This window comes from Atractosteus spatula, chromosome 17 (genome assembly GCF_055471065.1).
Source record: "Atractosteus spatula isolate fAtrSpa1 chromosome 17, fAtrSpa1.hap1, whole genome shotgun sequence".
NCBI lineage: Eukaryota > Metazoa > Chordata > Actinopteri > Semionotiformes > Lepisosteidae > Atractosteus > Atractosteus spatula.
Genome location: NC_142722.1, coordinates 17121494 through 17138346, shown reverse-complemented (window position 1 = coordinate 17138346; position 16853 = coordinate 17121494). Strand labels below are relative to the sequence as shown.

Here is a 16853-nt window from a genome sequence, read left to right as displayed (position 1 = left end):
ATGATACAATAATAATACAATACATACAATACAGTCAGTACAGTCAGTGAGTGAGGTGCTCCAGTTACCTTCCATAGTGGAATGTAGGAATGTTGTCTGAGGCTACCAGGTAACTCTAAATGGTCCGTCCTCTGCCTGAGTGAACGTGTATCCCATCCATTATCTACACATTATCTATACCACTACAGGACCACACTGCATCGTGGTCCTGTATTGGTATAAACGGTCCCGAAAATGACCATGTGGTTGTCTGGACTATCAAGATGTCTCCTGCACAGCCCCCAGTGTCAGTGCAGTTACAGTGGGCCTTGGCTGCCCCCTGTTCGGCTAATGCAGTTTGCTGTTCCACCAAGACAAGTTATTATTTTAAAAAACTCAGTATTGTTGTCGCATAATTTGAGTCAGTCATTTCTTTTCACTCTTTCAGGACCACTCACGAGTTCCTGTTTGGAGCCTTAGCTGAGCTTGTGAACAACGCAAGGTACAAATCCTCTTTCTAGCCTGCTTTCTTCCTTTCATCCTGGCTCGCTGTTTGTGTAGATGTTCAGCTTAGCGCAAGGTTCTCAAAGGGAAGGTTGGTATGTTAAGCTTAGTTAAGTTTAGTTCCGTTCATAAATCAGTTGAGGTAGTGCAGAAACTGTCATTTGTAACCACAGAATATCTATCTCCTGCCTCTTCCACTTCCCACAGAGCATATCTAATGTTGTTTTGTCTTTGCAGGGATGCGGATGCTAAAAGAATAGACATCTACACAGGTAGTTTTCACATACTGCGCTCAACAATCTGTTTCTGGTACTGTGTCTTCAAACAGTATGGTCTGTTTGTCTGACAGCTGAGTATGGCGGTTACTCTGACTTGTGATCTGAACCAAGAGGAAGGTGTTTTGGTGTTTTTATGTTTCCTCAGGCGCTGGCTGTGCTGTAGTTATTATGAGGACCGCCGCTGCTTGCAGAAAGAGCAGAGTAATGTGATGTGTTCATGAAAGAGCTCTCAGCAAAGGGAACAGCTGCAGAAGTACAGGAGCCCTGAGTGCAAAAACTGTATTTGCAGATTTTTTGTCGAAAATATTTCCAAAATAGTTTCTTCTATGCCTCTTTTAAGTTTGTGGCCACTTATCTTAGCAAGCAGTAGGAAGGGTTCTGACTAATAAATGGAAAGTATGTTGTCAGGACATAAGCCTCCATCTGTTTGTAATGTGGAATCGCCTGTTGCTGTCACCATCTTCTTCATGCCTCATTTCATCAGGTTAATTTAGAAATATAAAGCTCAACGGCTCACAGTCTTGAACCTTAGCAATTTGGTAGGTTTATGTTTTTGCTGTGCATACCTTAGCAAATTAAAACTCTCACTCTCACTCTCAATGGATTTTAAATCCAATTTTGCTCTTGCCAATCGTTTTATTGTTCTGGACAGATTGTGGGGTGCTTCTATGTTTTATTTTAAACTGACTTTGAAGTCACCTGTTGACTTTTGTTCTGTATATATTGCTCCAGTTAATCACGTTTGGAGAGATTCATCCCCGTTTCCAAATGAGGCAGAGGGTTCATAGCTCTAATTTTATGAAAATATTTAATTTGCAAGTCTTAATGCATCTATCTTACGAGTTTTCGAAAGTGGGTAACGTATTTTAAATTGCTAGGTGCTCACCTTCTGAGTAGCTGAACTGGCTAAAACAAGCAAGTTCACATAAAAGGCCAGAATCGTAGGTCATTTTCGGTACATGTATGTCAAAAGTGGGTAAGCCTCATCCGTAAGCTCCTCATGCTGTCAGGAGTAAGTGTCTGTCTCTGTAGAGCAGGGCGGTGTTATCTCTCTGGCCCACTTTCTGTCCTCTCCTCTCCAGAGAAGAAGCCGGAGCTGCGTGGTGGGTTCATGCTGTGTTTCCTTGACGATGGGACTGGAATGGACCCCAGTGAGTACAAGCCTTGCTGTGGATTTAATCCTCTGTTTGTGTGTAAAACAGTTACCTGTCAGCATTCATAATGGATGTTAATTGTATGAAAATCTGCACATATACAAATATGTTCAAGTAAGTAGCTGCGTCAGCAAATAAACCTTTACCTGTTCCATATTCAAATATGTCATGGATATCCCAGTGACGCAGTTTTTAGTATTGATGCCTCATAGCACGTGGGTTTCCTCTGGGTGCTCCATTTTCCTCCCACAGTCCAAAGACATGCTGGTTGGTTCATTGGATTCTGGGAGAATTGTCGCTTGGCATGAGTGTGTGTGAGTGTCCTGTGATGGACTGATGACCTGTCCAGGGTGTGCCTTGTCTTGCACCCGCTGCTTGCTGGGATAGACTCCGGCTCCTCTCTGACCCTGTACTGGATAGATCGGTTAGAAAAGGAGAGGATAGGTGGAAACATGCCACATGCCACATGCCACATGCTCATTTCTCTTGTGAGGTTTGCCGCATTCGTTTTCGGTTGCAATGTTGTGTTTTGTCAGTTCATTGCAAGTGTCTGCTATTTGCATTCTGCATTCCAAAAAGCCCAAGCGCCGCCCAGACCTCCCGCCCAGACCCCCATCCCCAGCAAGGTGGCGGCCACCCCGCACGTCTGGAGCGAGGGACGCTGTGTGGGGAGACCTCGTGAAATCAAACCTTTTCTCCCATTCTGGTCAGGATATTTTTTGGGAAGTTTGTTAAATTCATCTGAGTTGTCTTTATACATGTGACCCAGCGGTGAATAGCGGCCTGTTATGCCAAATCCACTAGATGGCATTACCTCTTAGCTGGCGGTTCCTGTCAGTTGAGTTCAGCGTTCTGCGCATGGGCAGTAGGGACTCAGAAGCAGTGAGTTACCGTTAAAAGAACCCGAAATTACTAGGGAGTTGTAACGGTAAATACGGTGTTGTTGCCCTATTTACACCCTAAATACCCGCTATATAAATGCAATTATTGCTACTATCCATGCAGTCCTTCTCTCTGTTTGTAAATGTACCCAATTTCCCCAGCCTTTGTGATGCACAGCGTTTATTTTAGTTCAAAGGAATCCTGGGTCGTGGTTGTTTGCCTGTTGGCCACAGGGGGGCGCGTGTCTGCAGAGCAAGGGGGTGTGAGCAGAGTCGGGGAAGAGCGCAGTACAGTCCCTCCACCACCACGCTGCCCTCCGCTGTCTGCGCCTTGAGCTCCGTCACTCTCCCACTCTTCTGCTTCACCGCAGGCGCCGAGCCGGTCACCTTCACTGATGACTCCCAGCCAGGTACTGGCCAGGCTCACACCTGCTGAGCTTCAGTGGGCTGCCAGCTGTGAGTTGCAGGGTGATATGGCTGCTGGCTCATGATGTGATGGCAGTGGGGTGGAGAGCAGAGCGATGTAGCCAATTCAGAGATGGGATTTATTAGGAGGCCATGACTTGCAGCCATAACCCCTCTCTCTCCACCCCACTGCCGTCACATCATCAGCCAGAAGCCATATCACCCTGCAACTCACAGCTGGCAGCCCACTGAAGCTAAGCAGGTGTGAGCCTGGTCAGTACCTGGCTGAGAGCCCTCCTGGGAAGCTAAGCAGGTGTGAGCCTGGTCAGTACCTGGCTGGCAGTCATCAGCCAGCAGCCATATCACCCTGTAACTCACAAGTGGCAGCCCACTGAAGCTAAGCAGGTGTGAGCCTGGTCAGTACCTGGCTGAGAGACCTCCTGGGAAGCTAAGCACCTGGCTGAGAGTCCTCTTGGGAAGCTAAGCAGTAGTGACCCTGGTCAGTACCTGGCTGAGAGACCTCCTGGGAAAACTAACGTTGATGCCTGAACAGGTGTTAGTGAAGTCATCAGGGGGTGCTCACCCTGCAGTGCATGTGGGTCCTAATGTCCCAGCCAGCAGTCATATCACCCTGCAACTCACAGCTGGCAGCCCCCTGAAGCAAAGCAGGTATGAGCCTGGTCAGTACCTGGCTGACAGACCTCCTGGAAAGCTAAGCAGCTGTGAGCCTGGTCAGTACCTGGCTGAGAGACCCCCTGGGAAGCTAAGCAGTTGTGAGCCTGGTCAGCAGCTGGCTGGGAGTCATTGCCAACTAATAATCCCCATCTCTGAATTGGCTACACCCCCCTGCCATCACATCATCACCCAGCAGCCATATCACCATGCAACTCACAGCTGGCAGCCCCCTGAATTAAGCTTGTGTGAGCCTGGTCAGTAGCTGGCTCAGAGACCTCCTGGGAAGCTAACTCACAGCTGGCAGCCCACTGAAGCTAAGCAGGTGTGAGCCTGGTCAGTACCTGGCTGCGAGTCATGGCCTCCTACTAATCCCCATCTCTGAATTGGCTACATCGCTCTGCTCTCCAACCCACTGCCATCACCTCATCAGCCAGCAGCCATATCACCGTGCAACTCACAGCTGGCAGCCCCCTGAATTAAGCAGGTGTGAGCCTGGTCAGTAGCTGGCTCAGAGACCTCCTGGGAAGCTAAGCAGTTGTGAGCCTGGTCCGTACCTCGCTGGGAGTCATGACCTCCTAATAATCCCCATCTCTGAATTGGCTACATCGCTCTGCTCTCCACCCCACTGCCATCACAACATCAGCCAGCAGCCATATCACCCTGCAACTCGCAGCTGTCAGCCACCTGAAACTAAGCAGGTGTGAGCCTGGTCAGTATCTGGCTGAGAGACCTCCTGGGAAAACTAACGTTGATGCCTGAACAGGTGTTAGTGAAGTCAGCAGGGGGTGCTCACCCTGCAGTGCATGTGGGTCATAATGTCCCAGCCAGCAGCCATATCACCCTGCAACTCACAGTTGACAGCCCACTGAAGCTAAGCAGGTGTGACCCTGGTCAGTACCTGGCTGAGAGACCTCCTGGGAAGCTCAGCAGGTGTGAGCCTGGTCAGTACCAGGCTGAGAGTCATCGCCTCATAATAATCCCCAACTCTGAATTGGCTACAACGCTCTGCTCTCCGTCCCACTGCCAACACATCATCAGCCACTAGCCATATCACCCTGCAACTCACAGCTGGCAGCCCACTGAAGCTAAGCAGGTGTGAGCCTGGTCAGTACGTGGCTGGGAGTCATCAGTCATCAGCCAGAAGCCATATCAACCAGAAACTCACAGCTGGCAGCCCCGTGAAGCTAAGCAGGTGTGAGCCTGGCCAGTACCTGGCTGAGAGACCTCCTGGGAAGCTAAGCAGCTGTGAGCGTGGTCAATACCTGGTTGAGAGACCTCCGGGGAAGCTAAGCAGCTGTGAGCGTGGTCAATACCTGGCTGAGAGACCTCTTGGGAAGCTAAGCAGGTGTGACCCTGGTCAGTATCTGGCTCAGAGACCTCCAGGGAAAACTAAGGTTGTTGCCTGAAGAGGGGTTAGTGGGGTGAGCAGGGGATACTCACCCTGCTGTGCATGTGGGTGGTAATGTCCCAGCAAGCAGCCATATCACCCTGCAACTCACAGCTGACAGCCCACTGAAGCTAAGCAGGTGTGAGCCTCGTCAGTACCTGGCTGGGAGTCATGGCCTCCTAATAATCCCCATCTCTGAATTGGCTACATCGCTCTGCTCTCCACCCTACTGCCATGACATCATCAGCCAGCAGTCATATCACCCTGCAACTCACAGCTGGCAGCCCACTGAAGCTAAGCAGGTATCACCCTGGTCAGTACCTGGCTGAGAGACCTCCTGGGAAGCTAAGCAGCTGTGAGCCTGGTCAGTACCTGGCTGGCAGTCATCAGCCAGCAGCCATATCACCCTGCAACTCACAGCTGTCAGCCCCCTGAAACTAAGCAGGTGTGAGCCTGGTCAGTACCTGGCTGAGAGACCTCGTGGGAAAACTAACGTTGATAGTTTAGTGAAGTTAGTTAGTGAAGTCAGCAGGGGGTGCTCACCCTGCAGTGCATGTGGGTCCTAATGTCCCAGCCAGCAGCCATATCACCCTGCAACTCACAGCTGTCAGCCCACTGAAACTAAGCAGGTGTGACCCTGGTCAGTACCTGGCTGAGAGACCTCCTGGGACGCTAAGCAGGTGTGAGCCTGGTCAGTACATGGCTGGGAGTCATGGCCTCCTAATAATCCCCATCTCTGAATTGGCTACATCGCTCTGCTCTCCACCCCCCTGCCATCACATCATCACCGAGCAACTCACAGCTGGCAGCCCCCTGAATTAAGCAGGTGTGAGCCTGGTCAGTAGCTGGCTCAGAGACCTCCTGGAAAGCTAACTCACAGCTGGCAGCCCACTGAAGCTAAGCAGGTGTGAGCCTGGTCAGTACCTGGCTGAGAGATCTCCTGGGAACCTAAGCAGGTGTGAGCCTGGTCAGTACCTGGCTGGGAGTCATGGCCTCCTACTAATCCCCATCTCTGAATTGGCTACATCTCTCTGCTCTCCACCCCCCTGCCATCACATCATCAACCACTAGCCATATCACCCTGCAACTCACAGCTGGCAGCCCCCTGAAGCTAAGCAGGTGTGAGCCTGGTCAGTACCTGGCTGTAATCCCCATCTCTGAATTGGCTACATCGCTCTGCTCTCCACCCCACTGCCATCACATCATCACCAAGCAGCCATATCACCCTACAACTCACAGCTGGCAGCCCCCTGAAGCTAAGCAGGTGTGAGCCTGGTCAGTACCTGGCTGAGAGACCTCCTGGGAAGCTAAGCAGCTGTGAGCGTGGTCAATACCTGGTTGAGAGACCTCTTGGGAAGCTAAGCAGCTGTGAGCGTGGTCAATACCTGGCTGAGAGACCTCTTGGGAAGCTAAGCAGGTGTGAACCTGGTCAGAATCTGGCTCAGAGACCTCCAGGGAAAACTAAGGTTGTTGCCTGAAGAGGGGTTAGTGGGGTGAGCAGGGGATACTCACCCTGCTGTGCATGTGGGTGGTAATGTCCCAGCAAGCAGCCATATCCCCCTGCAACTCACAGCTGGCAGCCCACTGAAGCTAAGCAGGTGTCAGCCTCGTCAGTACCTGGCTGGGAGTCATGGCCTCCTAATAATCCCCATCTCTGAATTGGCTACATCACTCTGATCTCCACCCCACTGCCATCACATCATCAACCACTACCCATATCACCCTGCAACTCACAGCTGGCAGCCCACTGAAGCTAAGCATGTGTGAGCCAGGTCAGTACCTGGCTGAGAGACCTCCTGGGAAGCTAAGCAGTTGTGAGCCTGGTCAGTAGCTGGGTGGGAGTCATGGCCTCCTAATAATCCCCATCTCTGAATTGGCTACATCGCTCTGCTCTCCACCCTACTGCCATGACATCATCAGCCAGCAGTCATATAACCGTGCAACTCACAGCTGGCAGCCCCCTGAAACTAAGCAGGTGTGAGCCTGGTCAGTACCTGGCTGAGAGACCTCCTGGGAAGCTAAGCAGCTGTGAGCCTGGTCAGTACCTGGCTGGCAGTCATCAGCCAGCAGCCATATCACCCTGCAACTCACAGCTGTCAGCCCCCTGAAACTAAGCAGGTGTGAGCCTGGTCAGTACCTGGCTGAGAGACCTCCTGGGAAAACTAACGTTGATAGTTTAGTGAAGTTAGTTAGTGAAGTCAGCAGGGGGTGCTCACCCTGCAGTGCATGTGGGTCCTAATGTCCCAGCCAGCAGCCATATCACCTTGCAACTCACAGTTGGCAGCCCACTGAAGCTAAGCAGGTGTGACCCTGGTCAGTACCTGGCTGAGAGACCTCCTGGGAAGCTAAGCAGGTGTGAGCCTGGTCAGTACCAGGCTGAGAGTCATCGCCTCATAATAATCCCCATCTCTGAATTGGCTACAACGCTCTGCTCTCCGTCCCACTGCTAACACATCATCAGCCAGCAGCCATATCACCCTGCAACTCACAGCTGGCAGCCCACTGAAGCTAAGCAGGTATTAGCCTGGTAAGTACGTGGCTGGGAGTCATCATATTTGCCAGAAGCCATATCAACCAGCAACTCACAGCTGGCAGCCCCCTGAAGCTAAGCAGGTGTGAGCCTGGTCAGTACCTGGCTGATAGACCTCCTGGGAAGCTAAGCAGCTGTGAGCCTGGTCAGCAGCTGGCTGGGAGTCATTGCCAACTAATAATCCCCATCTCTGAATTGGCTACACCCCCCTGCCATCACATCATCACCCAGCAGCCATATCACCGTGCAACTCACAGCTGGCAGCCCCCTGAATTAAGCTTGTGTGAGCCTGGTCAGTAGCTGGCTCAGAGACCTCCTGGGTAGCTAACTCACAGCTGGCAGCCCGCTGAAGCTAAGCAGGTGTGAGCCTGGTCAGTACCTGGCTGAGAGACCTCCTGGGAAGCTAAGCAGGTGTGAGCCTGGTCAGTACCTGGCTGGGAGTCATGGCCTCCTAATAATCCCCATCTCTGAATAGGCTACATCGCTCTGCTCTCCACCCCCCTGCCATCACATCATCACCGTGCAACTCACAGCTGGCAGCCCCCTGAATTAAGCAGGTGTGAGCCTGGTCAGTAGCTGGCTCAGAGACCTCCTGGAAAGCTAACTCACAGCTGGCAGCCCACTGAAGCTAAGCAGGTGTGAGCCTGGTCAGTACCTGGCTAAGAGACCTCCTGGGACGCTAAGCAGGTGTGAGCCTGGTCAGTACCTGGCTCAGAGACCTCCTGGGAAGCTAACTCACAGCTGGCAGCCCCCTGAAGCTAAGCAGGTGTGAGCCTGGTCAGTACCTGGCTGGGAGTCATGGCCTCCTACTAATCCCCATCTCTGAATTGGCTACATCTCTCTGCTCTCCACCCCCCTGCCATCACATCATCAACCACTAGCCATATCACCCTGCAACTCACAGCTGGCAGCCCCCTGAAGCTAAGCAGGTGTGAGCCTGGTCAGTACCTGGCTGAGAGAACTCCTGGGAAGCTAAGCAGCTGTGAGCGTGGTCAGCAGCTGGCTGGGAGTCATTGCCAACTAATAATCCCCATCTCTGGATTGGCTACACCCCCCTGCCATCACATCATCACCCAGCAGCCATATCACCGTGCAACTCACAGCTGGCAGCCCCCTGAATTAAGCTTGTGTGAGCCTGGTCAGTAGCTGGCTCAGAGACCTCCTGGGAAGCTAACTCACAGCTGGCAGCCCACTGAAGCTAAGCAGGTGTGAGCCTGGTCAGTACCTGGCTGAGAGACCTCCTGGGAAGCTAAGCAGGTGTGAGCCTGGTCAGTACCTGGCTGGGAGTCATGGCCTCCTAATAATCCCCATCTCTGAATTGGCTACATCGCTCTGCTCTCCACCCCCCTGCCATCACATCATCACCGTGCAACTCACAGCTGGCAGCCCCCTGAATTAAGCAGGTGTGAGCCTGGTCAGTACCTGGCTCAGAGACCTCCTGGGAAGCTAACTCACAGCTGGCAGCCCACTGAAGCTAAGCAGGTGTGAGCCTGGTCAGTACCTGGCTGAGAGACCTCCTGGGAAGCTAAGCAGGTGTGAGCCTGGTCAGTACCTGGCTGGGAGTCATGGCCTCCTACTAATCCCCATCTCTGAATTGGCTACATCGCTCTGCTCTCCAACCCACTGCCATCACCTCATCAGCCAGCAGCCATATCACTGTGCAACTCACAGCTGGCAGCCCCCTGAATTAAGCAGGTGTGAGCCTGGTCAGTAGCTGGCTCAGAGACCTCCTGGGAAGCTAAGCAGTTGTGAGCCTGGTCCGTACCTCGCTGGGAGTCATGGCCTCCTAATAATCCCCATCTCTGAATTGGCTACATCGCTCTGCTCTCCACCCCACTGCCATCACAACATCAGCCAGCAGCCATATCACCCTGCAACTCATAGCTGGCAACCCCCTGAATTAAGCTTGTTTGAGCCTGGTCAGTACCTGGCTGAGAGACCTCCTGCGAAGCTAAGCAGCTGTGAGCGTGGTCAATACCTGGTTGAGAGACCTCCTGGGAAGCTAAGCAGCTGTGAGCGTGGTCAATACCTGGCTGAGAGACCTCTTGGGAAGCTAAGCAGCTGTGAGCGTGGTCAGTATCTGGCTCAGAGACCTCCAGGGAAAACTAAGGTTGTTGCCTGAAGAGGGGTTAGTGGGGTGAGCAGGGGATACTCACCCTGCTGTGCATGTGGGTGGTAATGTCCCAGCAAGCAGCCATATCCCCCTGCAACTCACAGCTGACAGCCCACTGACGCTAAGCAGGTGTGAGCCTCGTCAGTACCTGGCTGGGAGTCATGGCCTCCTAATAATCCCCATCTCTGAATTGGCTACATCTCTCTGCTTTCCAGCCCCCTGCCATCACATCAACAACCACTAGCCATATCACCCTGCAACTCACAGCTGGCAGCCCCCTGAAGCTAAACAGGTGTGAGCCTGGTCAGTACCTGGCTGTAATCCCCATCTCTGAATTGGCTACATCACTCTGATCTCCACCCCACTGCCATCACATCATCACCAAGCAGCCATATCACCCTGCAACTCACAGCTGGCAACCCACTGAAGCTAAGCAGGTATCACTCTGGTCAGTACCTGGCTGAAAGACCTCCTGGGAAGCTAAGCAGCTGTGAGCGAGGTCAATACCTGGCTGGGAGTCCTGGCCTCCTAATAATCCCCATCTCTGAATTGGCTACATCTCTCTGCTCTCCACCCCCCTGCCATCACATGACTAGCCACTAGCCATATCACCCTGCAACTCACAGCTGGAAGCCCACTGAAGCTAAGCAGGTGTGAGCCTGGTCAGTACCTGGCTGAGAGACCTCCTGGGAAGCTAAGCAGGTGTGAGCCTGGTCAGTACCTGGCTGAGAGACCTCCTGGGAAGCTAAGCAGGTGTGAGCCTGGTCAGTACCTGGCTGAGAGTCCTGGCCTCCTCATAATCCTCATCTCTGAATTGGCTATATCGTTCTCCTCTCCACCCCACTGCCATCACTTCATCAACCAGCAGCCATATCACCCTGCAACTCACAGCTGACAGCCAAGTGAAGCTAAGCAGGTGTGAGTCTGGACAGTAACTGGCTGAGAGACCTCCTGGGAAACTAAGCAGGTGTGAGTCTGGTCAGTACCTGGCTGGGAGTCATGGCCTCCTAATAATCCCCATTTCTGAATTGGCTACATCGTTCTGCTCTCCACCCCCCTGCCATCACATGATCAGCCACTAGCCATATCAACCTGCAACTCACAGCTGGAAGCCCCCTGAATTAAGCAGGTGTGAGCCTGGTCAGTAGCTGGCTCAGAGACCTCGTGGGAAGCTAAGCAGTTGTGAGCCTGGTCCGTACCTCGCTGGGAGTCATGACCTCCTAATAATCCCCATTTCTGAATTGGCTACATCGCTCTGCTCTCCACCCCACTGCCATCACAACATCAGCCAGCAGCCATATCACCCTGCAACTCGCAGCTGTCAGCCACCTGAAACTAAGCAGGTGTGAGCCTGGTCAGTACCTGGCTGAGAGACCTCCTGGGAAAACTAACGTTGATGCCTGAACAGGTGTTAGTGAAGTCAGCAGGGGGTGCTCACCCTGCAGTGCATGTGGGTCATAATGTCCCAGCCAGCAGCCATATCACCCTGCAACTCACAGTTGGCAGCCCACTGAAGCTAAGCAGGTGTGACCCTGGTCAGTACCTGGCTGAGAGACCTCCTGGGAAGCTCAGCAGGTGTGAGCCTGGTCAGTACCAGGCTGAGAGTCATCGCCTCATAATAATCCCCAACTCTGAATTGGCTACAACGCTCTGCTCTCCATCCCACTGCCAACACATCATCAGCCACTAGCCATATCACCCTGCAACTCACAGCTGGCAGCCCACTGAAGCGAAGCAGGTGTGATCCTGGTCAGTACGTGGCTGGGAGTCATCAGTCATCAGCCAGAAGCCATATCAACCAGCAACTCACAGCTGGCAGCCCCGTGAAGCTAAGCAGGTGTGAGCCTGGCCAGTACCTGGCTGAGAGACCTCCTGGGAAGCTAAGCAGCTGTGAGCGTGGTCAATACCTGGTTGAGAGACCTCCGGGGAAGCTAAGCAGCTGTGAGCGTGGTCAATACCTGGCTGAGAGACCTCTTGGGAAGCTAAGCAGGTGTGACCCTGGTCAGTATCTGGCTCAGAGACCTCCAGGGAAAACTAAGGTTGTTGCCTGAAGAGGGGTTAGTGGGGTGAGCAGGGGATACTCACCCTGCTGTGCATGTGGGTGGTAATGTCCCAGCAAGCAGCCCTATCACCCTGCAACTCACAGCTGACAGCCCACTGAAGCTAAGCAGGTGTGAGCCTCGTCAGTACCTGGCTGGGAGTCATGGCCTCCTAATAATCCCCATCTCTGAATTGGCTACATCTCTCTGCTCTCCACCCCCCTGCCATATCACCCTGTCAGTACGTGGCTGGGAGTCATCAGTCATCAGCCAGAAGCCATATCAACCAGCAACTCACAGCTGGCAGCCCCGTGAAACTAAGCAGGTGTGAGCCTGGCCAGTACCTGGCTGAGAGACCTCCTGTGAAGCTAAGCAGCTGTGAGCGTGGTCAATACCTGGTTGAGAGACCTCCTGGGAAGCTAAGCAGCTGTGAGCGTGGTCAATACCTGGCTGAGAGACCTCTGGGGAAGCTAAGCAGGTGTGACCCTGGTCAGTATCTGGCTCAGAGACCTCCAGGGAAAACTAAGGTTGTTGCCTGAAGAGGGGTTAGTGGGGTGAGCAGGGGATACTCACCCTGCTGTGCATGTGGGTGGTAATGTCCCAGCAAGCAACCATATCACCCTGCAACTCACAGCTGACAGCCCACTGAAGCTAAGCAGGTGTGAGCCTCGTCAGTACCTGGCTGGGAGTCATGGCCTCCTAATAATCCCCATCTCTGAATTGGCTACATCGCTCTGCTCTCCACCCTACTGCCATGACATCATCAGCCAGCAGTCATATCACCGTGCAACTCACAGCTGGCAGCCCACTGAAGCTAAGCAGGTATCACCCTGGTCAGTACCTGGCTGAGAGACCTCCTGGGAAGCTAAGCAGCTGTGAGCCTGGTCAGTACCTGGCTGGCAGTCATCAGCCAGCAGCCATATCACCCTGCAACTCACAGCTGTCAGCCCCCTGAAACTAAGCAGGTGTGAGCCTGGTCAGTACCTGGCTGAGAGACCTCCTGGGAAAACTAACGTTGATAATTTAGTGAAGTTAGTTAGTGAAGTCAGCAGGGGGTGCTCACCCTGCAGTGCATGTGGGTCCTAATGTCCCAGCCAGCAGACATATCACCCTGCAACTCACAGCTGTCAGCCCACTGAAACTAAGCAGGTGTGACCCTGGTCAGTACCTGGCTGAGAGACCTCCTGGGACGCTAAGCAGGGGTGAGCCTGGTCAGTACCTGGCTGGGAGTCATGGCCTCCTAATAATCCCCATCTCTGAATTGGCTACATCGCTCTGCTCTCCACCCCCCTGCCATCACATCATCACCGTGCAACTCACAGCTGGCAGCCCCCTGAATTAAGCAGGTGTGAGCCTGGTCAGTACCTGGCTGAGAGACCTCCTGGGAAGCTAAGCAGGTGTGAGCCTGGTCAGTACCTGGCTGGGAGTCATGGCCTCCTAATAATCCCCATCTCTGAATTGGCTACATCGCTCTGCTCTCCACCCCCCTGCCATCACATCATCACCGTGCAACTCACAGCTGGCAGCCCCCTGAATTAAGCAGGTGTGAGCCTGGTCAGTACCTGGCTGAGAGACCTCCTGGGAAGCTAAGCAGGTGTGAGCCTGGTCAGTACCTGGCTGAGAGTCATCGCCTCATAATAATCCCCATCTCTGAATTGGCTACAACGCTCTGCTCTCCGTCCCACTGCTAACACATCATCAGCCAGCAGCCATATCACCCTGCAACTCACAGCTGGCAGCCCCCTGAAGCTAAGCAGGTGTGAGCCTGGTCAGTACCTGGCTGATAGACCTCCTGGGAAGCTAAGCAGCTGTGAGCCTGGTCAGCAGCTGGCTGGGAGTCATTGCCAACTAATAATCCCCATCTCTGAATTGGCTACACCCCCCTGCCATCACATCATCACCCACCAGCCATATCACCGTGCAACTCACAGCTGGCAGCCCCCTGAATTAAGCTTGTGTGAGCCTGGTCAGTAGCTGGCTCAGAGACCTCCTGGGTAGCTAACTCACAGCTGGCAGCCCGCTGAAGCTAAGCAGGTGTGAGCCTGGTCAGTACCTGGCTGAGAGACCTCCTGGGAAGCTAAGCAGGTGTGAGCCTGGTCAGTACCTGGCTGGGAGTCATGGCCTCCTAATAATCCCCATCTCTGAATTGGCTACATCGCTCTGCTCTCCACCCCCCTGCCATCACATCATCACCGTGCAACTCACAGCTGGCAGCCCCCTGAATTAAGCAGGTGTGAGCCTGGTCAGTAGCTGGCTCAGAGACCTCCTGGAAAGCTAACTCACAGCTGGCAGCCCACTGAAGCTAAGCAGGTGTGAGCCTGGTCAGTACCTGGCTAAGAGACCTCCTGGGACGCTAAGCAGGTGTGAGCCTGGTCAGTACCTGGCTCAGAGACCTCCTGGGAAGCTAACTCACAGCTGGCAGCCCCCTGAAGCTAAGCAGGTGTGAGCCTGGTCAGTACCTGGCTGGGAGTCATGGCCTCCTACTAATCCCCATCTCTGAATTGGCTACATCTCTCTGCTCTCCACCCCCCTGCCATCACATCATCAACCACTAGCCATATCACCCTGCAACTCACAGCTGGCAGCCCCCTGAAGCTAAGCAGGTGTGAACCTGGTCAGTACCTGGCTGAGAGAACTCCTGGGAAGCTAAGCAGCTGTGAGCGTGGTCAATACCTGGCTGAGAGACCTCCTGGGAAGCTAAGCAGTTGTGAGCCTGGTCAGCAGCTGGCTGGGAGTCATTGCCAACTAATAATCCCCATCTCTGAATTGGCTACACCCCCCTGCCATCACATCATCACCCAGCAGCCATATCACCGTGCAACTCACAGCTGGCAGCCCCCTGAATTAAGCTTGTGTGAGCCTGGTCAGTAGCTGGCTCAGAGACCTCCTGGGAAGCTAACTCACAGCTGGCAGCCCACTGAAGCTAAGCAGGTGTGAGCCTGGTCAGTACCTGGCTGAGAGACCTCCTGGGAAGCTAAGCAGGTGTGAGCCTGGTCAGTACCTGGCTGGGAGTCATGGCCTCCTAATAATCCCCATCTCTGAATTGGCTACATCGCTCTGCTCTCCACCCCCCTGCCATCACATCATCACCGTGCAACTCACAGCTGGCAGCCCCCTGAATTAAGCAGGTGTGAGCCTGGTCAGTACCTGGCTCAGAGACCTCCTGGGAAGCTAACTCACAGCTGGCAGCCCACTGAAGCTAAGCAGGTGTGAGCCTGGTCAGTACCTGGCTGAGAGACCTCCTGGGAAGCTAAGCAGGTGTGAGCCTGGTCAGTACCTGGCTGGGAGTCATGGCCTCCTACTAATCCCCATCTCTGAATTGGCTACATCGCTCTGCTCTCCAACCCACTGCCATCACCTCATCAGCCAGCAGCCATATCACCGTGCAACTCACAGCTGGCAGCCCCCTGAATTAAGCAGGTGTGAGCCTGGTCAGTAGCTGGCTCAGAGACCTCCTGGGAAGCTAAGCAGTTGTGAGCCTGGTCCGTACCTCGCTGGGAGTCATGGCCTCCTAATAATCCCCATCTCTGAATTGGCTACATCGCTCTGCTCTCCACCCCACTGCCATCACAACATCAGCCAGCAGCCATATCACCCTGCAACTCACAGCTGGCAACCCCCTGAATTAAGCAGGTGTGAGCCTGGTCAGTACCTGGCTGAGAGACCTCCTGCGAAGCTAAGCAGCTGTGAGCGTGGTCAATACCTGGTTGAGAGACCTCCTGGGAAGCTAAGCAGCTGTGAGCGTGGTCAATACCTGGCTGAGAGACCTCTTGGGAAGCTAAGCAGCTGTGAGCGTGGTCAGTATCTGGCTCAGAGACCTCCAGGGAAAACTAAGGTTGTTGCCTGAAGAGGGGTTAGTGGGGTGAGCAGGGGATACTCACCCTGCTGTGCATGTGGGTGGTAATGTCCCAGCAAGCAGCCATATCCCCCTGCAACTCACAGCTGACAGCCCACTGACGCTAAGCAGGTGTGAGCCTCGTCAGTACCTGGCTGGGAGTCATGGCCTCCTAATAATCCCCATCTCTGAATTGGCTACATCTCTCTGCTTTCCAGCCCCCTGCCATCACATCATCAACCACTAGCCATATCACCCTGCAACTCACAGCTGGCAGCCCCCTGAAGCTAAGCAGGTGTGAGCCTGGTCAGTACCTGGCTTAGAGACCTCCTGGGACGCTAAGCAGGTGTGAGCCTGGTCAGTACCTGGCTCAGAGACCTCCTGGGAAGCTAACTCACAGCTGGCAGCCCCCTGAAGCTAAGCAGGTGTGAGCCTGGTCAGTACCTGGCTGGGAGTCATGGCCTCCTACTAATCCCCATCTCTGAATTGGCTACATCTCTCTGCTCTCCACCCCCCTGCCATCACATCATCAACCACTAGCCATATCACCCTGCAACTCACAGCTGGCAGCCCCCTGAAGCTAAGCAGGTGTGAGCCTGGTCAGTACCTGGCTGTAATCCCCATCTCTGAATTGGCTACATCGCTCTGCTCTCCACCCCACTGCCATCACATCATCACCAAGCAGCCATATCACCCTACAACTCACAGCTGGCAGCCCCCTGAAGCTAAGCAGGTGTGAGCCTGGTCAATACCTGGTTGAGAGACCTCCTGGGAAGCTAAGCAGCTGTGAGCGTGGTCAATACCTGGTTGAGAGACCTCTTGGGAAGCTAAGCAGCTGTGAGCGTGGCCAATACCTGGCTAAGAGACCTCTTGGGAAGCTAAGCAGCTGTGAGCGTGGTCAATACCTGGCTGAGAGACCTCTTGGGAAGCTAAGCAGGTGTGAACCTGGTCAGAATCTGGCTCGGAGACCTCCAGGGAAAACTAAGGTTGTTGCCTGAAGAGGGGTTAGTGGGGTGAGCAGGGGATACTCACCCTGCTGTGCATGTGGTTGGTAATGTCCCAGCAAGCAGCCA

At 53.7% G+C, this 16853-nt stretch overlaps 1 protein-coding gene across 1 annotated transcript in view; it reads right to left on the bottom strand.

The window, feature by feature from the left end:
• Window positions 1–11613: 11613 nt before the first annotated feature.
• The window catches only part of LOC148819242 (uncharacterized), a 56789-nt gene continuing 51549 nt past the window's right edge, over window positions 11614–16853 (bottom strand). Inside the window, exon 7 of the mRNA XM_088935470.1 lies at window positions 11614–11667. Within this exon, the coding sequence (XP_088791596.1) occupies window positions 11614–11667 (54 nt within the window). The remainder of the gene's footprint in view (window positions 11668–16853) is intronic.